Below are 22,052 nucleotides of genomic sequence, written 5' to 3'. Positions count from 1 at the left end.
CATTACAATCAGCCTCAAAGGCTTCCAAAACGTCCTCAAGTGGACTATGAAACACAACATAATCTACTTGCTGGTCAGAGTCCATCCTTGCCATAACGTCAGCACATCGATTGGCTTGTCAACAACAGTGTCTAATCTGCACCTGTTGAAAGCAGCTCAACAATTTCCTGCAGTCATCCAGCAGAGGAGATACTACAATGTTAACATAGTCAGAGTTAAGCACAGCATCCACAATGACTCTAGCATCTACTTCAACTATTAAACATTGAATATTAAGGTTACTGCAAAGGACTAATCCGTCTCTAAGGCTCGACATTTCAGCTACAAAACTGCTTGCTGAACCGATATGCTTAGTGAACCCAAAAATCCACTTTCCATGCTTGTCTCTCACAACGCCACCACATCCAACCCATCCATTGCTGCCCAACTGAGACCCATCAGTATTAAGCTTCTTCCACCCAATTGGCAGCCTCTCCCACCGAATCTGCTTAATCACACGGCAAATAGAGTGTCTCAGTGAAACTGCACAGCACAGAAACTCAAAGGCTTGAGCACGAATGTGAGAAGCTAACCCCGGGTTTTGGCTTTTCCCATTGAAAACCCTCTGGTTTCTACTCTTCCAAATACTCCACACAGCAATAGGAAAAAGAATCCTCCATTGAAAGCCTCCTCGAATGCTACTGTCTTTCCCATTAAATCTCAGCCACTCCTGAGTATCACCCCTCCAGAAATCTTGGTTTTGAACCCCAATCCCCAACTAACCCTACACAACCTTAATCCTTATACAATCCCTGAGGGCATGCAAAATAGTCTCTGGCTCCTCTTGGCAAATAGGGCAGCAGTCATCTTCCCCTATACACCTTTTCACCAAGCACCCCTTCACCCCTATACTATTATGGGCACATTGCCATATGAAAGACTTAATTCTAGGGATAGCTTCAATTTTCCAAACCCACCCCAGCTTAATCTGAGGACTATTAACATCACCCATAGAAATAGTGTAAGCACTCTTTAGATCAAAAGAACCCCTTAGGTTACCTCTCCAAGCCAACTTATCACTTCCCCTACTCACCGTTGAGACCGGAGTTGCTTGAATCAAGGATTTCAAATCTGAAGGGAGATCAAATGGAATCTGACCCCATTACCACCCCGCATCTGTCAACACATCTTTCACCTTTAATTGAGTAACATCTCGAGTTAACGAGCCTTAGATTAGATGACGCAATGGACCTTGGGCCATCCAACTATCAAGCCAAAAAATTCAGAGTACTGTCTCTTCCAATCGTCCACATGACACCTTTGTTAAAAGTATCCATGCCCTTTTTCATAACTCTCCAAATCGAGGAACAAGGAAGCCTATCACATTACTTGCATTTACTCTTCTGTTGTTGCAATATTTCTGCCTTAAAACTTGTGACCACAAAGCATCTTTTCCCATGTGAAACTGCCAATTCAACTTGGCAAGAAGAGCATTGTTTCTACCCTTAGCTGCCTGCAAACCAAGACCCCCTTCCTCTTTAGGTTTAACCACTTTGTGCCAGCCAACCCAATGAACTTTCTTAGTAGCTTCTGACGAACTCCATAGAAAATTCCAGTTTACCCGGTCAATACCATCAAGAATTCTTACCAGCAATTGTGTACACTGCATAACATAAGTTAGGATAGCAGATGAGGAGGCTTGAATGAGAACCGTGCGACCAGCTAGTGAGAGCAAATAAGCTTTCCACCCCACTAGTTTGTTTTTCACTCTATCAAGAATATAATTGAAGTCTTGTGAGGAAGAACCAGTATGTCTAATTAGGAAATGTAGGTATTTTCCAAGAGAAGGAGTAGATCGGAATCCAAGGATGTCACAAAAGGACTCCCTACTATCCCTATCCACATTAGGCGAGAAAAACACTTTTGACTTAGCTTCACTCACAGTTTGCCCCAAAAGGTTACAAAATTCATCTATCACATCTCTTACCATGGAGAAATTGGTGGCATCTGCTCTAGCAAAGAGAACGAAGTCATCCGCAAAAAACATGTGGGAAAAGCCTAGACCACTTTGAGATACCTTCACCAGCTGCCAAAGCTTGGCACTGCATTTCTCTTGGATAAGCTAACCAAGGAACTCCATACATAAAATGAATAGGTACAGTGACAGCAGGTCACCTTGCCTTATTCCTCTTGATGAGTATATTGGATCCAAAGCTTCCCCATTGAACAAAATTTCCGTCGACACTGTAGAAACACAACTCATAATGATATCAACTAAATCCTCAGGGAGATTAGCTCTAATCATCATATCCCTTATGAAACTCCATTCAAGTTTATCATATGCCTTCTCCAAATCAATCTTCAAGGCCATATACCCCATTTTTCCTCTCTTTTTGCTAAGAGAATGGATGATTTCTTGAACTATAATTGCATTATCAACACTTTTCCTTCCCGGAACAAAGGCTGATTGGAGAGGGGAAATGAGCTTGTCCAAAAAGGGCCTCAACCTGGCAACAATTATCTTTGTTACAACTTTATAAACAGTGTTGCACAAGCTAATAGGACGATAATTACTCAACGTTTCAGGTCCTTACACCTTTGGGATGAGGGCAATGTGGGTTCTCTTCAAGTAGTCCGGCATTTTCCTCTCCGCAAAGATTTTCCCCACTTACTCCAAAACCGACTTGCCCACAACCAACCAAAATCTTTGGAAGAAACCAGCATGCAGCCCATCCGAACCAGGCGCTTTGAAGGGCTTAAGAGACCAAAGGGCTGATTTTATCTCCTCCTCCGAAGCAGCCCCACTGATACTCATCTTCTCCTCCTCAAACAAAAAGGCTTGCCATTGACAAACTAGAGGATTACACTGAGAGCTACTTAATAGAGACGAGGTATACACTTCCTCAAAACCTCTTCTAACGAAATCCTTGATTCCATTCTCCTCATGGATCCATTCCCTAATTAAATCTTTGATAGATAAAATCCGGTTTCTATTCCTTCGAACCAGCGTTGAAACATGATAAATAGCTGTATTTCGGTCCTTCTAAATCATCCAATTCACTCGAGACTTTAATGCCTATAATTCCTCCTCTTAACTAAGCACCAATTCAAGCTTTTGATGAAGTTCATTTTCCAGATTAAGAAGAAAATTTGAAGGCCTATCCAAAATAACCCTCTGGATACCATTTAACCTAGCGATAATGTTTTTCTTCTTTTCAAAAATATTCCCAAAATGCAATCGGTTCCAATTGGCTGCATCTTCAGTGAAAGTTTTAATTGCCTCCGCCAGCTCAAAGTTAAGGTGCCAAGCCTGAGAAACAACCTTAGGGAAAGAAGGATCAGATTACCAACAAGACTGGAATCTAAAAGGCCTTTTTCTCCCTGTGGAAGTTCTTGGCTGCATCTCAAGCAGAATGGGGCAATGATCTGAATGACATCTGGTAAGGTGGACAACTTTTGCATCAAGAAACAATAAACACCAGCGTGGATTCACAAAAAACCTATCAATCCGTTCTTGAATAAGAGCATGGGAAGGCCTTTTATTAGTCCAAGTAAACCGAGCCCCAGTGAAGCCAACATTAATCATGCTACATTTATCCAAACAATCTTTAAATAATAAAGAACTACTCACACTCACAGGCCGACCCCCAAACTTGTCTTCTCCCGTGAGCAGCTCATTAAAATCCCCCGCAAGAACCCAAGGCAAATCATGCAACTTAGCCACCTTTATTAAATTATTCCATAATATATGCCTTTCAACACTCCTAGGACTAGCATAAATGGCAGAAAACAACCAACTAGAGTCAAAATTTGGTACCTTAACAACAGCATGAATCTCCTATTCAGTGCTAGACAGAGGAGTGACATCCATCCTATCCAAGTTCCACAGCATCCATAGACCCCTAACAAGGCCAATGGTGTCTATATGAATAGCATTCTCAAAAGGAATTCTGTCAGTGATCCCCCTAGCTCTCTCCCCACCAATATGGGTCTCCATCACAACCAAGATTGCTGGATTATGGGTGCGGACCAGCTCTTTAACATAATTTTGGAAGTTGGGTTTCAGCGCCCCCCTACAATTCCATATTATTACATTCATAATGACATAATGATCAGGGTTGGAGCACTCCTTACTCAAACGGCACTTGCATCACCTCCACCGTCAAACTTTATCCGATCTGCTTCTACCATTCCCTCATCTGCCCTATTCCTAACCCCATCTCCATAAGACACAGATGACCCCACAACTTCATGCCCATTAGGAAAGGCTGTAAGAGCTTCATGACACACCTGCTGCCCATTACCGAGGTTGCAATTGGCTGCCATTCCGCTGTGAACAACTCCTTTTTCTTGCACACCGAGAGTCTCAGCCCAGATGATCTCCCTACCCATACAATCACTTCTGTCTGCAACACCGTCCACTTCCAATCCATCTTTAACTTCAGTTTAACCCACACCACACCCCACATTGAGATCAATCGGATCTTCACAAGAAGCATGTCTGGGCCGATTACCCATCACTGACCAAGGCTTAGCATTGAACTGGAATTTCAAAGCATCTTTCCGCTGTTGGTCACTATCAGCACTAGACATGGTAGTCCTTTCATTTGGCATAAACTCAAATAAGCTGACTGAGAGAGGTGGGTGTTGTGTGTTACTTCCTTCATCGGCACCTGGAGACCAAGCTTTATGTAACGTAGCCCGAGCAAAGTCCTTTTTACCCTTCATAGAGGCCTTACTAAAACCTTTTGGGCTCATACCTTCTTTTTCTTTTCGGTTACCTGGGTTCTCAAGCCCAACAGATATTGGACCATCTTCTAGTGTGTGTTGGGCTTGGTAATTGGACACCTTTCTCAAGCCTTGCAAAACACTTCCTAGTTGGGCCCCATTAATCATACCTGACGGTAAGTGCTTCCTTTTGACCTCCCTTAATATTTCAGTGCTATTATCTGATTTAGCTGGCCCATCAACATTCTTGGAATCAAGCATGTGCATCCAATGCACTTGTCGTGACTAAATAATTGCCTATGGGAGCAACGTTCCACTACTTCTGGTGCTTCTTGTCTTTTTGCGAGTGACCATGACCCACGGACAGTAAATCCCATCAGATGCCTCCTCATGCTCTGCATGCAGCACGCTCACTGTGGGCCTCTCCTTGTCCTTTGCCATGTCAGGAGCATACAAACTGCATGAGCCCAATACCACCCCACAATCTGCCTCTATCGCCGTCAATTTTGAAAAGGATTCTCGCCAGATGGTAAACAGACAGTTTTCCCTATCGTGTCCTACTCTTCCACAACCAAAGCAGAGCCTATGAATCCCTTCATATAAGACTAACTATTCAACCTTCCCAATCAAAATGCCTGTTACGAGTGGCTTAGTAACATCTATTTGTACGCACAGTCTCGTGAACCTACCACGAGTTTCAGACACAATGTGTGTATCAATTCGCAAAACAGTACCAATAGTCTTACCAATCTGCACAAGGGCCTCCTCATTGTAATATTCAATCGGTAACTCATTGAGCCTAATCCAAACAGCTACAGATGAAACATTAGCCGTCGCCAGACAAAAATCTGGTTCCCAAGGTCTAATGGATAGAAAATGCTCACCAATGAACCATGGCCCTTTCTTGAGTATGGAATCATAATCTTCTCTCAAAGAAAAGCGGGTAAGAAAGAAACCATGCCCCACTACACATTCCAGCCTTCTAGCTGGTTTCCAAAGCAACAACAACCTATTTATGAAGGAAGGTGAATCCTACAGAGCGACCAAAAACCTTAACTATGAGAGCTCTTTCCCATGGTCTCCGGATTTGCCGTTTAAAGTCCTTGGACAACTTTACTGCCGCAAGTCCTTCTCGCAAAGCATTTACCTCTCCTTCATCTGAATCAGACTCATCCTCCATTCGATTCACAAGATCAAAAGCTTGGGAAAAAGCACTAGGAATCTCCCCTATGAGTTTATCCTTAAAGAATGTTGCTCGATTCCAAGATCCATAACAAAGGCTGGGAGACGATGGCATTGAATCCTGCCCTTCGCAGAAGCCTGAGTGGTTAACGTCCTTTACCTTCTTATTACTACGTGCGAGTTCTTCTTGTTCTTCCCGAGAGAGAGCAAGAGAGCTTGCGAGAGAGTTCATTTTTTATTTCTCGTTCCTCTATGTAAAATGTTTATCAACCGTAAAATACTTTCAGGTGAAAAAATTTATTAGAAAATAAAATATTTTCAAGTGTTTGATTACATTATAAAAATGCTCTATAAAATGATTTTCAAGTGTTTAATTTGTATTCCTAAAAATACTCTAAAAAACACATTTAACTTTAACATATATGTATAATTTAATTTTTATTTGTGAGTATTTTGTTATTTGTTCTCTTATTTATGGTGAAAGGAAGATAAACGTTAATATAATAAAAAAAAAATCATGTGAAAAAGTATGGGTCAGCTCATAACTAGATTGATCCAACTCATTTTTAACTTGAACCGGATAAGTCAAACCCAAACCCAAACCCAATCGATCTAGCTGGTTTGCCCCGTTCTAAAAAACGTGTGTACTTATAATCTCTGGCTGCTGCAAAATTTATTGCTAAACAAGCTGCCATAGCTTTGCTCAATAGTTCACAATCATTTTGGCATCCTGATGCTGTTTCTGCTACTTCTACCAGGTCTGACGCCTCATCTTTTAGCCACATTAAAATTTATCTTGTGCCATCCTAGGATTAAGATTGCCAGCTGCTTTTTTTGGCTAATGTAGGCATGCCAAAATCCACTAATATGCTACATCAGTGATATTTCCTAACGAAGAAGCTGCATGAATAGTGAATACAATAAAAAAGAAAAAGAACACCCTGCAAAGCAGTCACTATTTTCTTTGCAATCAACCAACAGCTTGAAATTCTTTCCGTGTGCTTAATCCGAAATCTTAGACCGAGTCACATAGTGTCATGCATGAAAAAGTGTAACTGAGGGCTATGGTAGTTTTGTTCCAGTATTCACTCAAAAATCTTAGACCAAGCCACAGTGCCATTTATTCAAAAGTGCAATGGCAGCAGAAGGTAGTGTTTTTCAGGATTCACTCAAAAATTCATCAGAGAGACAAAATCTCACCATAATTTCACATTTGCCTTGGGTACTGAGAAGACCCAATTGCTACCCATTGTCCAGAATCAAACAAGAGGATAAAGCTAATGACAAATTTCAGACTACAATTAAGAACTAAGTAGAAAGAAAAACTGAGGTCTAATGAGATTCAACACCAAATCCAGAGACCTTTGCTAGTCATGAATAATGAAACAAAGTTAAAATGGCAAAATTTTAGTTTCACTTTGACTGTAAATCCCTAACAGTAAGAAGCCTACAAAATGTCAACAATCAAGTTGCCAGATACACCTCCAGAAGTGCAACAGGACCAACAAACTTACTACAAGATTTAGCTCCACTCTAAAGATGGTGACGCTCATAAAGCCCATCGAAAATGGGCACATAGCAACATATATACAGGAAGACCTATCAGATTAAAATCCTCTTCATATGTTGAAATGAAAAGGATCCATGTCATGATTCAGATTTAATTTTCACGTATAAAAGGATGTACATGGTGCCACGTCATTAAAAATTTAATTCAACCAGATAACATGGCACTATATACACCTATAGATTGGTTAACTACAAATTTTTTATCATGAAATGGATTCTCTCAATTCTCAATTTCAAATCAAATGTTGAGGACCCTTTTCCATATATCTACTAGTGAGAATTGGGCTAGCTCTATTATCCTGTAGTAGTGAAAAAGCAGAAAATTAATGTCATGACTCTGATGCTGTTATATTAAGCGAATCCATAGCCTCGGCCACTTTCTTCTTCAGAACATCCAGAGACTCAGTGAGATGAAATACTTCTGTTTTGTCCATCTCTAGCAACATTGCAGTAATTTGTCCTGCATGACTATGCTCCAGTCGCTCCACAAAGGGAGATAGCTGTTCGCCTAGTATCTGTCATTTTGAATAACAGAAGTTACACAATGTGAAAACAGCAGAAACAGGTTACAAAATTTTGAAGCTGAAACTTTTGTAAAGAATCCAAGACCCTATAAACAGACAATCTAAATATCAAAATCATTAAGACAAGACTGAGGTTACACCATACCTTCGCCACTGTTGAAGACACCAAAACAGTTTGAAATCCTTTGTCATTGGATTTTGACGCATGAATTTTTAATGGCCTTAGTATCTTTTGGATTTCAGGACCAAGGCCACAACCAAACATGGTGTCCACCTCATCTAACACCTACAAAGAGATATTCACCACCATTAAATGTTTCAAGGTGATCAATGCAAGGACACAGATACAAGCTTTACAAACCTGACAGGAATATCCATATCCAAGATAGCAGGACAACCAAAATCCATATGTGATAATTACTGTCTTAGGATACTAACCAAGTATTTGATTTCATCAGGAACCACATTTCCCTCGTCAATGTGTTGAAGAACCTCTCCAGGGGTTCCAACTATCATGCCAATTGGAGCATTTGACAAAATTTTCTGGTTCGAACTGTTAACCTTTTCAGACTTTAGCTGTGCTGCCTGTGCAGAATCGCTGATAAACTTTGCCACCTGAAACACCTGTGAAGTCCATACAAATTTAATACTATGGGTGAAAAATCCATGAGGTTTATTAGTGCTGCAAATTCTTATAACTATGCTTCAGGAAAAAAAAAGAAGAGAGAAGGAGAATAGATGGGTCCTGACCTCATCAGATAGCTCTTCTGTGGAGCATAGTACTACTGCTCGTGGATGCTTGGGCTTTGTCTCCCGACGTAGAAGCTATAAAAAAGAAAAAAAATTAATTAGTTTAATTGAGTTACTCATATTTCCACTTACCACAAACATAATAATATTGTCAATTTGTCATATCAACGTAATTATATAGCAACTTAACAGCTTCAATTTTACATGGTTGTTTTGGGAGGGGAGGTAGGTCTTGCATAGTATTAAAAATTTGACAGCCTAAACATTGCAGCAAAAACATAAGATGGCCTAAAATGCTAGCAATGAAACTCTTAACAATTGTCAGTAGGAATCTTATAAGAAAATTAGAAGCAAAGTAATGCAATTAAAAAAAAAAAAGGAAGTGAAAATAAATGAAATGTGGAGTAGCTTTGCATTTGTATTTCAAATGACAAAATTTCAATGTTAAATGCACACGCATATGGTGGTAAAAAAAATAAAATAAAAACAACACCTGAAAAAATTTTATTTTTAGTAGTCTTTATGAATCTAAGAGGTCAGGTCTTAGGGCAATGAAGTGAAAACCTTACGAACTTTTTAATCTTTATGAAACTAAACAAGCAATTAAAACAAAATCAAACATAAGATTCCAAAATCCTACTAAACCCACAAAGCAATCACTAATTAAAGTTAGATTTTGAAAAAATGAAGGTAAGGAAATAATAGAAAGAAAGAGGAAGAGGAAATGCATAGAAAAGTTACTTGAACAAGCGGCAACAAGTAGGCTAAAGTCCTGCCAGACTTAGGCTGAGCACTAAACACCACACTCTTCCCTTCCAAAACAGCAGGAATCCCAACACACTGAATCTCAGAAGGAACAAAAACACCCATATGCCCAGCAGCCTCAGTCAACTCCTCACTCAGACCCAACTCAGTAAAGCTGCTCACTTCCTTAGTGGGTCCATCCTCATTTGCAGAAGTCGATGATTCTGGTGATGCTATAGGTTTGGTTTTTGGGGTATCATTTGAAGAACCTTTGAGTCTTCTTTGCCTGAACTTCTCAAGAAGGATTGAGTCTCTGTTGTTGTTGTTGTTGTTGTTGGGTTGTTCTGAATTGGATGCTTTGGTGGAAAGAGAGTTAAAACCAAGAAGAGCCCAAGTGGTTGTGTGTGGTTGTGGTCTAAAGACCGGAGAGAAGAGAGAGTATGAGAGAGTGAGAAGGGCTTTGGTTTTTCCTCTCATGTTGTTTCGCTGTTTTCTTCTTACTTTCTGTTTGGGCTTCCGCCGCTACAAAGTCGGTGCGCCCTGGTTTTACTTTAAGTTCTAGTTTAGTTTGGAGAGAGTACTTTTCTTTTACTATTCCTTAATATTTTTAAAACTAATTAATTTTCTGCTTTATATGAGAAATGATCAAATACCCTAATTTAAGGGTGTCCAGACCCGACCATGAACCGCCGGACTGACCAACCCGCCCAATCTCCACTCAAGTTCAGCCCGAACCGACACTCCCATCTATCGGTTTTGGATTTCCGTGCCCAAGATCCGACGCTGGCGAGTCAAGTGGTGGGCTTTCTTCTCCAAAACTCGAGCCACCCGACCTAACGAAGGTTATATACAAATCCGGCGAAATCACGCTCAAATCCAAGGAGATCCAGCGAGTTCTCAACCATATTTGGTGAGATTTAGCCAGCTCCGGCTATTCCCAATAGATTTCAATGATTTTGGTGCAAATTTCAGCGATTTTGATGCAAATCTGGTAAGTTTTTACATTTTTCGGCGATGATTTGCAAATTTCGGCAATGATTTTACAGCTCCGGCGATGACCCAATCCCCACCCGAACAGACCCGATCTCCACCTGAACCCAAAACTAACCCGATCTATTGACGCCGGCGATCGATTTCAGGTCACTCTTTTGTCCACCAGACGCTGGCAGGTCAAGTTCGGGCTAGGTGGAAAACCGACCTGACCCGACCCGTGGACACCACTACCCTAATTTGTTAAATTCAAAATTTTGAGGATTGCATTATTGTTTTATTAAATTCCTTTTGTAATAATTGTGATTTCATTGGATTTAATTGAAAAAAAAAAATTGGGAGAATTTTCTTATTTTTTAAACATAAATAAAGAAATTGGTTGGTTTAAAAAATAAGAGGGGAAATTCAAAATTGTGAACTTCTCCAAATATAAAGGGAACAGTACTTTTTCTCCAAATAATAATCTATATCTACAAATTTTGCCACCTTCGAAGGCTTCATAGATTTCCATGTCATTATTATTTTATTTATTAACCTTTTACTCTAAATTAGAACATGCTACTATTGAGAATTTGAGTCTCTCTTTCCCCCTCTTTGTTTGCAATCTTTGTTGCTTCAATTCTCGCCCTCAAAAGCTTGGTACATTTTTCTTTTCATCTACATTTTCCTAATTCTTTTGTTATTTAATTTGGTTTTCGAGAAAATGCTTCTTGTTTCTCTCTTTCTCTCTCTAAAGCATGGTACTTTTTTTTTAATCTATGTTTTTCTAATTCTTTTGTTATTTCATTTTATTGCTACTCCTTCGGTGTATGAAAAATTTATTAACTTCATATTATTTTTTAATTTGATTTATCCTATTTTAAAAGGAAGTCTAACCTAAGGGAAAGAATGAAGAACCATAAAACAAGGTAAAATAAATCCTAATAACTCCTTAGCATATATTTAGATCCCTTAATCATATTTTACGGCTTAATCACCTTTTAAACTTACACAAGCAACTAGTCCAAATTTACACGATTAGCCAAATTTCACATTGCATGCATATTCATAACATAACTAAAGCAAATAGAGAGCAATATGAAAATGCGAAAGAGAACTAAAAACACATAAAAATAGCAAGACATGTTTTTGAATAGGAAAGCCTAAGTACTCATAACTAGCTTCCCAGAGTCATTACCGTTAAGCTACCAACAGATATCCACCAAACTTGTAGAGCTCCAATGGTTCACATGCCTTCAATTAATTCACAACACTGTTTTTGGTGATGGAGATGAATGTTACAATTTTCTCTCAAAGGTGTATGCAATGGTGAGAGAAATGAAGAAGGAGAGTTTAAGATTTTCTCTAAGGCTCTATCTTGCTTTCTCTACTAAGGGATGAGATGAAAGAATTAAGTAAAACCAATGATAGATTAAAAAAAAAAAAAAACTAAAAAAGGGGGGAAATGTTGTACAATGTGTACGATCTTTATTAATATGAAAACTAGTAATGATATTAAACTTAGTTTCTATTTCACAACTCTTTTAGCACAAATCTAAATGTGTCAAGGATCAGATGTAAACGCGAAATTTCAGTGAATTCAATATATATTTTTTAGTACTTTGAATACGTATAGGTAACATTGAGTTCAATAGAATCTTTTGGGCCAAAATGAGTAAATACCCTTTTCATGCAAAAAAAGTTGCATTTTGCCCTCTTTCCCAAACTAATTAGGAAAATGCCATTATTTTATAACTCGATTTTCTAAAAATCGAGTTTAAAAAAAAAAAAAAAATTCTTGAGCCCTATAGTAGCGTTTTAAGGAGCTTATAGTGACATTTTAAGGATCTATAGTGGCGTTTTGGAATTTGAGCTCCATGATCTCGAGTTATAGGCAATTATTTATTTATTTTATTATTATTATTATTATTTTTACCTATAACTCGAGTTCATGGAGCTCAAGTTTCAAAACGCCACTATAGGTCCTTAAAACGTCACTATAGGCTCCTTAAAAACGCCACTATAGGGCTTAACTCTATTGTGAGAAAATCGAGTTTCAAAATAGAGGCATTTCCCTAATTAGTTTGGGAAATGGGGCAAAATACTGGATTGTTTGCGTGAAAAGGGCATTTGCCCATTTTGGCCGAATCTTTTAAGTCAAAAAAAAATTCTGATGCTATCTACCTACCACTAGGTAGATATACAAGAATATGCAAAAATTCATACTTGGAAGTTAAATTTACATGCCACTTTAGTAGTAATATCAAAATTGTGATGCTCATGATAATTGTAATGGGCAACATCAGAGCTTCACCAATGAATCCCCTGGGTTGCTTTGAAGGCAGACTGGAGGCAATATGGAAGAATCTATTCCCGATAACACCATCAAGTGTAAGGACAGGAAGCTTGGAGCTAAACCATCTAGTGTGGGGAATGACATCAACCCTTGGTGGAAATTTTTGACAGACACGCCCCTGATCATAGAGGTGGAAGCAAGAGAGCTAAACTGCCTAAGGAGGCTCTTAGTAACACCACACTTGGACAAATCTAGATGGCTAGTCCAAGAAAGGAAAGTGATAAACTTTAGGGGAACTGTAACAGCTCGCATGGGGAACTTTCCGATGATGAAGTTGTACCAAATACTTAACCCAGTCATGAAATGCGACCTCCTAGTGTGTTGCAAGGAGGAAATACAAAGAATTCTAAAATACATGGTATTATGGAAGTCGAATTGGGTGGCATCCACAAACCTTCTGAGTCTGGGATGGAGCATGATGGAGAATGCAATGATGGGATCTAATCATATTGAAATCGCCAATGATTTTTTTACTCAGATGAACATCTTGCTATGGAATTGCAGGGGCGCCTTAAAAATGGATTTTAAAAGGAGAATTTACGAAATGGCAGTAAACTACTTTCCCTTAATATGGCTGTTACTGAAATAAGGGCAGTTGGAGAGAGAGCTGCCAGGATAATTGAAGATCTACCTTTTGATGGTTTCTTTACCACAGAAACTATTAGATATGCTAGGGGTTTATGGCTTCTCTGGAAAAAGGAGGTGGAAGTTGATGTGCTGTCCTCAACAGAGCAAGAAATCCATGCCACCATCAAGGTATGCAACTCTAATTTTTCTTGGCTTTTTTTCTTCCATTTAAGCCAATCCTCGTATATCTGAAAGAAAATTTTTATGGGCAAATTTAACCCAAGTAGCATAGCTTCATACGCTCCCCTGGCATATGATGGGGGATTTTAATGAAATTCTTAGTGGGGAAGACAAGCTTAAGGACAGACAGATTAATCTCAATAGAGCCTTAGAATTTAAAGAATGCATTGATACTTGTAATTTTCTTGATTTGGGGTTCTCTGGACCTAAGTATACATTGTCGAACCTAAGACAAATCTCTGACCTCATCCTTGAGCGGATTGATAGATGCTTCGCCAACCCTTCTTGGAAAGTTCTTTTTCCTGAAGCAACAATCACTCATTTGCCGAGGGTCTTCTCTAGCCATTGCCTTGTCTTACTGGAGCTCTCTAACCCCCCCTCCCAGCCAATCCTAAGAAGCCCTTCAAATTTCAGACTATATGGATGTATCACCTAGAGTTCCATGAAGTAGTTAAAAAGGCTTGGGATAGGGAACCGCCCCTCCCTACTACAATAGGCATATTCAATAGCAAGGCTAAGCAATGGAACTGTGAAGTTTTTAGGAACCTTTTTGCTAGAATGAAGAGAGTGCTAGCTAGGCTGTATGGGGCATAAAAAGCCTTGTCAAATAATCCCAGCCACTCTCTAATTCAACTTGAAAAGAGCCTTACAGAGGAGTATGCAGCGATTAGGTAACAAGAAGAGGAGTTCTGGGCTCTTAAATCTCACTTAAGTTGGGCTGAACATGGAGATCACATTACGGTTTTTTTCCATACCACCACCTTAGTTAGAAGGCATGGGAATAAGATCAAAAGTATTAAAAATTCTATGGGTGAGTGGATCACGAATGAGGAGCGAGTTAAAAGGCATATACTTCTAGGCTTTCAAAACTTATTCTAGACTGGGATCCAACTCTCCACTCTTCATTTTGAGATTGAGTCCTTCTCCTGTAGTTTCCTATCTGAAGAGGAACAAGAAATTTTAAGTGCCCCAGTAATTGAAGAGGAAATCAAACAAGGATTGTGGGGACTTAAGCCCTTTAAAGCTCTTGGGGCTGATGGCATACATGTTGGATTTTTTCAATACTATTGGGTTGATGTGTAGCCACTTTTTTGTAAGGAAGTCTTTCAAATTTTTGAAGCTAGAAAACTGCCAGAGTATCTTAATGAAACTCTGATTACACTCATTCCAAAATGTTCAAGCCCTAAAAGTTTTAATAGCTATAGACCTATAAACCTTTGTAACACTATTTATAAGGTGGTGACCAAAATCATAGTGGGTAGGCTTAGACCATTCCTAGATAAGCTTATATCACCTATACAGACTGTTTTCGTCCCAGGAAGAAGAGGCTTAGACAATGTGGTAATAGCTTAGGAGTTTATCCACTCTTTGGATAACAAAAAAGTAAAAAAAGGCTTCATGGCAATTAAGGTGGACTTGGCAAAGGCTTATGATCGCCTAGACTGAAACTTCATCCATAAAGTCCTCAAAGCCTTCCACCTTCCTAGCAATCTGATTGAACTTATTTTGAGCTGCATATCCTCATCCAGCATTTCCATTCTTTTCAATAGAGGTGAGCTGGACACCTTCAAACCAACAAGAGGCATCTGCCAAGGGGACCCTCCCTCCCCATATATTTTCTTATTCTGCAGGGATTATCTTGGCTCACTCATAGAAAAGGAATGCATGGAGAAAAACTGGACCCCCATGAAGGCATCTCAGTCCAATGTGGAGATAAGTAACCTCTTCTTCGCAGATGACCTTATGCTCTTTGCTAAGGTAAAGAAGAAAGGTGATGAATCAGTCAAAAGGGTCTTAGATCAGTTTTGTAAGGAATCGGGGCAAGTCATTAATGTTGAGAAATCTCGCATTTATTTTTCCCCAAATGTCTCAAATAATCTGAAGGGTAGCATATGTGATGCCTTAGGCATTCAAGAAACTTCATGCCTTGGAAAGTATTTGAGTTTTCCTTTAAAGTACAAAGGAGTAGGCCAGAATCCATTTAACTTTGTGGTGGAAAGAATCATAGCAAAACTATCGGGTTGGAAAACAAAGTTCCTATCTTTTGTAGGAAGGGAAATCCTAGTCAAATCGACGATGGAAGCAATCCCTAGCAATGTTATGCAAGGGGCTGCCACCCTTGTACATATTTATGAAAAAATAGATAAGATTAATAGAGGCTTCTTACGGGGATCCACCACGGATAAAAGAAAGCTACATCTTGTGGGATGGAATAAAATTATCAAGCCGAAGGAAGAAGGAGGCCTAGGCCTTCAAGCAGTAAGGGCCAAGAATATTGCCCTTCTGGCAAAACTAAATTGGAGGCTTTATCAAGAAAAAGACGCCTTGTGGGCCAAAGTTATACTCAACAAATATTGCTCCCAAAGTCGTAGATGGGCAAAAGACCCTGATAAGCTCCCTTGCTCCCCTACTTGGGCTACTATCAAGATGGGATTCCCAGTATTCAAATAGGGAATAGGGTGGAATATAGGGAGCAGCTCAAGCCTCACCTTTTGGAATGACAATTGGGTGAAAGGCCAATCGATTAGGGAGCTCATTGAAGGATCTTTCACCCAAGAGGAACTTAAGCTCTTTGTTGTTGATATGAATCACCAAGGCTTGTGGGAGTGGGGAAAACTCTCCTTTGATTTTCCTAAGGATGTTAAAGATATGATTATGGCAATTCCTATACAAATTTATGGCGAAAATGAGGATAGTTTAATTTGGAAGGGCTCCCAGGATGGAGAATTTCAAGTGGCTTCAGCCTACAAGCTAGTAAGACCTGACCCCTTTGATGCCCAGCCTTTCCAGGGTAATTGGATTTGGAATATAGACACAATGCCAAGGATAAAGCACTTCCTCTGGCTATGCTCCCACAATAGTGTCCTAGTCAATCAAATTCTTGGCTCGAGGGGTATTGTTCCTGACACCAAATGCCCTTTATGCAAAAGCCACGAAGAAACAATCCCACACACCTTATGGGATTACCCCTATTGCAGTTAATTTTTGGAGGAAGATTCATACACCTCAAGCAATCAGCAACTTTATGGCTCTAGACCTATCAGATTGGTTAAAAACCAACTGCCTGGTTAATTTGCAAATTCATGTGAAGGGCATTCCATGGTCTTCTATCTTTCCTTTTGCGGTTTGGAGCCTGTGGAAACATAGAAATAATGTTGTCTTCCAAAACTCAACCATCAACCTAAACCTACACTCCATCTGCCTTAAACTTGCCAATGAATTTCACTACTGTGTGGGGAAGGCCAAATTAGCAGAAGGCATTATGTCATACCAGTTTCTGGGACAAGCCACATGTAGGGTGATTCAAATTATCCAAGACTCTCATGGCAGATGGGTAAAGGGTTATATACAATACATTGGAGTAACTAGTAGTATCATTGCTGAATTTTGGGCTCTTAGATATGGTCTCAGGCTTGCCTCACAGATGGGAATCACACACTTGGCCGTGGAGTTGGATGCCAAAGTGATTGTAGATCTTGTTTTATCAGGGAAAACCCCTAACAGCTCGTACACTTACTCTTAAATGATTGCAGGTACCTACTCAATCAATTTCAGCGGACCAAGATTAGACACGTATTTAGGGAGGCCAACAAAGGAGCTGACTGCCTTGCCAAGAAAGCTTGATCCTTGGTTAATGATGTTGTTAATGATTTTGTTGTTTTGAATGCTCTCCCTTCCCCTGATCTTAATGTAATTTTGAACTCTGATGTTCACGGTCTGTACTCTTTAAGGCTCACAGCCAATACGTTGCCTTTTGTGACTAGTTAATCTAATATAATTCAGCATCTTAACCAAAAAAAAAAAGAGCAGCATCACGTCTAGGTCCTAGAGGTTCACAATCATAACAGCAATGGTTTTGATTATCCCCCTATTTTTTACTTTTGAAAGTTTAGAATGTACAACCCAAAGCCTAATGCTGGGTACAGACGTACCCGGAGCTAGTGAGCAGCCCTGGAAGGAGAGGGGGTTAATTTCACAGGGGACCATACCAATAAAGTTTATGTGCAAAAGTTTGGAATTACAAAGTGAATATAACTGTGTAAGCAGAAAGCACAGTATCCAGTGCATCAATGAATATTTTCAAGGAAATATAGAAAAAAAAATATCATCAAAATGACTCCAATTGTATTTGAATACCATCATCTCACAAATGTAAAATCATTATTGATACATCTTATAGAATAAGATCAGAAGTGTAAAATCACTTGTAATATTCAGGCTTCAAGACACCAACGTAAGGCAAGTTCCTATATAATTCCGCAAAGTCCATTCCATAACCCACAACAAAATAGTCTGGACACTGCAAAAAGAAAATAGAAAATGATAACGACATATTTATATTTATGACAGTTCATACCAAACAAAAGTCAACATAGTGCAGCAAAAATCAAATATTTTTCAAGAGCCTACAATTTACTTTATTGGTATGTTACATATACACCTAGAGGGTTTGAACCAACAATCTCACCCTTTAATTATCTTGTAAGAGAAGAAATTATCAATTTGAGTAAATTATCGTCAGCTTCAAGAGTACATCTAAATACAAAAGTTCATTGTTTGATTACTGAAGTTCCACTAGGAAAATTATCATGTATGCGGGTTAATGCAAGAAGTGCACACCACACGTTACATTTCATATAAAGCATAGATCATGTGGCGCCATTATAGATAAAATGCCAGTTTGTACTGAACTTGTAGTATCACTCAATATTCATACAGCATCATTCTTAAGAAAATTACAACATCTAAAATGCAACAAATAGCATGGGAGAACAACAGGTATTACAAAAGACATGTTTTTGTCTTTGATTTGAAGAAGATTTTGAACCCCACTCACAATGTTTCCCTTTCTTTTTTCTCCTAGTGTGTCCAAGACATCCACGATTCAAATCTCCTATCCCCGTTGTAACTATTGAATTATAAAAAAAAAGTCTTCAATTGTATATTTCTTTGTTATTATTTTTCCTTAATTTTCAAGTAAGAAAACAAATGAAAATAAATAAACTTTTACCTTGTTTAATTTTGTTATGTAGAGAGAGCATCAAATGCAATGTTACTCTTATGTTTTGGAATTCAATTATATCTCACCCGCAGAGTTAGTAGTCCTGGGGTTGGTGAGTGAGTTCACTGAGTTGTAACACGTAACCTTTAGGTGAGTGAATTTCTAAAGCAAAACCAAGAAGTACTTAAAAAGAGTCCTGGCAGTGAACCTTTATTGTGTCAAAAGAAATATATTGTTGATTTCAAGTGGCAGACACACAGACGGGGAAGTAAATAATAGGATAGAGATGTTACCTCAAACCCCTTGTAAAACTTTCCTTGACCCAGTGGCTGAAAATGAACCTTTCTTCTTGTAGGTTTATCAAGGAAGGCACAAACTGATACAGAGGATGCTCCTTTTGATTCCAAATGAGCAATCAGAGACGATAGAGTGCTTCCCGTATCAACAATGTCCTCAACCTGACACAACAAACATGTCCATCCAATTATATACCCTACACCATTACATACACCAGCTTCCATTCATTTGTCATCTTGATTTTGAACATGATTTAACACGATTTAAAATAAAAATAAAATAAAATAAAATAAAAACCTAGATTCCCAAATAATTAAAAAAAACACTATCAATTTAAACAATTATTGTTAAAATAATATTATTTTCCAAATTTTGCCCAATGTAAAGATGCTATATTTTTCATAAATAGTTTTTTTTTTTTTTTAATGCCGCATTATTAAGATTACTAGACTAAAGTAAATTTTGTATCTTTAACGTTTGGAGTAGTTTTCATTTAGTCCCTTAATATTTCATAATTTCAATTCTGATCATTCATGTTGGATTCCTTTTTGAGCCATGTTTATTTAGTTCATGAAATACTAAATCTAAAATGCGTGAAATGTACACAAAGTTTATTGATGTAAGTAGAAAAACATGTCACAAATACTCAGTTTTAATGGATACAGACAGACGGCATAATTAATATAAAAATCAAACATGATGGACCAAAATAAAAATTAAAACCAATATAAAAACATCCAATAACTTTTAAGAACCAAAACAATAGTAGTACGGTACAGACAAGAGAACAAAACATTGAAACTATAAAAAGTAAAAACCTTTGTTTGGTATGTTACTGAAAAAGTCAGACAACCAATGTGAGAGAGAGAGAGAGAGAGAGAGAGAGAGTACCAATATAACGTGCTTTCCCTTGACATCAACCTTCAAGTCAAGTGAGAGCTTGGGGGCCTCAGCGGAGATGGTACCGGAGCCGTAGGAATCGGCGCGAACGAAATCAACGGAGATGGGAAGGTCGATGTTTCTTACGAGGTCAGCCAAGAAGAGAAAAGCTCCGGTGGCCACGCCAACGAGGACAGGTGGTGGGGGTGGTGAGTCTGAATTGGCGGCGCCACCGAAATCGGCGGAGATTTGAGAGGCCAGCTCGCTGACACGGCGAGAGATTTGGTGTTGGTCCCATAGGACTCTCTCAATGTGAGACTGTAACTTCAAGGCCATTTTGCATATGATGTGTTATCGTATTGGGTTTTCGCTTCTTCAAAGGGTTCACTTTAATCTAATATAGGAATAATCTAATAAGAGCTATGAATTTTTTTTTTAAGGAATAATCTAATATAAATTCCAGACACACACAATTGGTTTTCTTTTTTCAGTGCGCTTTTAAATAGATAAATAAAGTCGTTTTCACATTAATGCTAGGGAATCCATCAAAGTCTTCTTCTTTTTTTCTTTTTTCTTTTTTTTTTCTTTAAATTCTCATAACGTTTTCATTGTAAATTTGTTTCCTATATTATGATGGTTTGGCTTTCGATGTAATTTTTTTTTTTTTTTTTTGGCTTAGGAAAAACTAAACTCTTCAACTTATTGGAAAAATTATTGTAATATGAACTTTTTTTAATTTGAATAAAATCAAGTTTGGGAATGTCAAAGACTCTTGTAACTTGTTAATATCTTTCGATATTATTGAATGTCCTGTCTTACGCTCAATTATCAAAAAATATATATCAAATTTGACAATTAGAATATGTTGTGTAGTTAATAATATATGCTTTTCATGACGAATGTTGTTTTTGTTTTTTTGAGAATGATATGACATATATTGTTAATAAAATACATCTATAATATATTTTTGAGTTAGGCTAATAAATAGCTTAAGAGCATTGGTTAACAATCAATTTCAGGAAAGTTTTAATATTATTTTTATAAAAAATAAAAAAAATTGTCAAAACATTAATTGTTTTCTTTTTCACATAAAAACTTTATTTAAATAGATTATTAACCAATGTCCTAAGAATATTCGTTAGTGTTTCTCTATATTTTTTTAATATATTTTTAAAGGATATCGTTTGTATCAAATGCTTTTTTACACCAGACATGTTACGATGTAGTCACGTGTCCAAATCATATTATGTCCAATACAAAAAGATACTGGATACAAGTTTCATCCATTTTTAACTCTTATTTATCATTTCTAAAATAAAAATAACCCTTGTTCATCAAATAAAATTTACAAAATTTAAACAAATTCCTTAAGATATATATTTATTTTAATAATTTTTACTACGAAGAGAGATTTAAACCCTAAATGCCTTAAAAACACCATGAAGTACCAACTAATTAAGTTACAAGGCTCTTGATAAATCATTAAAAAATATTGAGTATAACTTATTAAGAAAATGTATAATCAAAAGATACAATTATGAAAGAAAAATTAGGGGATTAATAGTGTGTTTCAATAATTTAGGGGATAAAATGTAATTAGGCTAATAGTTTAGGGTGAAAAAAATGATATTTTTGGGGTCTTCCTCTGTTGGGAGCTGTTAGACCAATGGGTTGAGCTGTCCGTCTAGAGTTCAAATCATTTCTCCTTAACCGTAACAATTGAATTTATCAAAATAGTTTTTTAGTTTTTATGTGCAATGGTTATGGTTTGAAGCTCCCAATCGTGGAGTGCACTTTGGAGATCCTCTTTGTAATCAATAGGACAGTGCAACACTTGATTCACTTGAGTGTTTTCTACAGTGATGACCAATGGTTTAAAAGGCATTATGGGTATAAGAAGATGAATCCCTGACAACAATAATTGGAATGGAATCTGACCCATTTTCTCATTGAGTTAAATGTACAAAATAAATAAGATTTCCTTTTTGGATCAGATAGTACCCATCATTTAAACTCCATTGCATTTTACTAGTAAATGTATCTAACAGGAATTATGCTTTCACATGGAATTGAGATATTTACATATTGATTCCTCTAGGCAATGAGGAGGGGAAGGAATCGGGAAGGAATCTAACAAACTCATAAGCTCAAATATTCCAGGTGGTTTGCTGATGATGAGAGATTGAATACTGCCTTCATTCTACTTGTTTAATTAGCTAACTGAATCCTGGCTATTAGAAATTTATAACAAAGAAAAGAAAAAGAA

At 37.9% G+C, this 22,052-nt stretch overlaps 3 protein-coding genes across 3 annotated transcripts; all 3 read right to left on the bottom strand.

The window, feature by feature from the left end:
- Window positions 1-118: 118 nt before the first annotated feature.
- LOC136068552 (uncharacterized) lies at window positions 119-2,794 on the bottom strand. The gene is made up of 4 exons (XM_065775873.1): window positions 2,652-2,794; window positions 2,139-2,486; window positions 1,369-1,991; window positions 119-522 (listed from the first exon to the last, which is right to left on the bottom strand). Exons 1-4 carry the CDS (start codon window positions 2,792-2,794, stop codon window positions 119-121), a joined length of 1,518 nt encoding a protein of 505 aa, XP_065631945.1.
- Window positions 2,795-7,230: 4,436 nt separating this feature from the next.
- LOC112014668 (DEAD-box ATP-dependent RNA helicase 39) lies at window positions 7,231-10,036 on the bottom strand. The gene is made up of 5 exons (XM_024047063.2): window positions 9,474-10,036; window positions 8,733-8,807; window positions 8,421-8,606; window positions 8,128-8,268; window positions 7,231-7,973 (listed from the first exon to the last, which is right to left on the bottom strand). The coding sequence occupies exons 1-5, from the start codon at window positions 9,951-9,953 to the stop codon at window positions 7,788-7,790; spliced, it is 1,068 nt and encodes a 355-aa protein (XP_023902831.1). The 5' UTR covers window positions 9,954-10,036; the 3' UTR covers window positions 7,231-7,787.
- A 7,675-nt stretch (window positions 10,037-17,711) lies between these two features.
- On the bottom strand, window positions 17,712-20,235 carry LOC112014734 (uncharacterized). The gene is made up of 3 exons (XM_024047128.2): window positions 19,799-20,235; window positions 18,904-19,068; window positions 17,712-17,908 (listed from the first exon to the last, which is right to left on the bottom strand). Exons 1-3 carry the CDS (start codon window positions 20,120-20,122, stop codon window positions 17,810-17,812), a joined length of 588 nt encoding a protein of 195 aa, XP_023902896.1. The 5' UTR covers window positions 20,123-20,235; the 3' UTR covers window positions 17,712-17,809.
- Window positions 20,236-22,052: the final 1,817 nt, after the last annotated feature.

Source organism: Quercus suber, unplaced genomic scaffold (genome assembly GCF_002906115.3).
Source record: "Quercus suber isolate HL8 unplaced genomic scaffold, Cork oak 2.0 scaffold_121, whole genome shotgun sequence".
Taxonomy (NCBI): Eukaryota; Viridiplantae; Streptophyta; class Magnoliopsida; order Fagales; family Fagaceae; genus Quercus; species Quercus suber.
The sequence above is the reverse complement of the archived record's forward strand: the minus strand, read 5'-3'. Positions and strand labels throughout refer to the sequence as shown.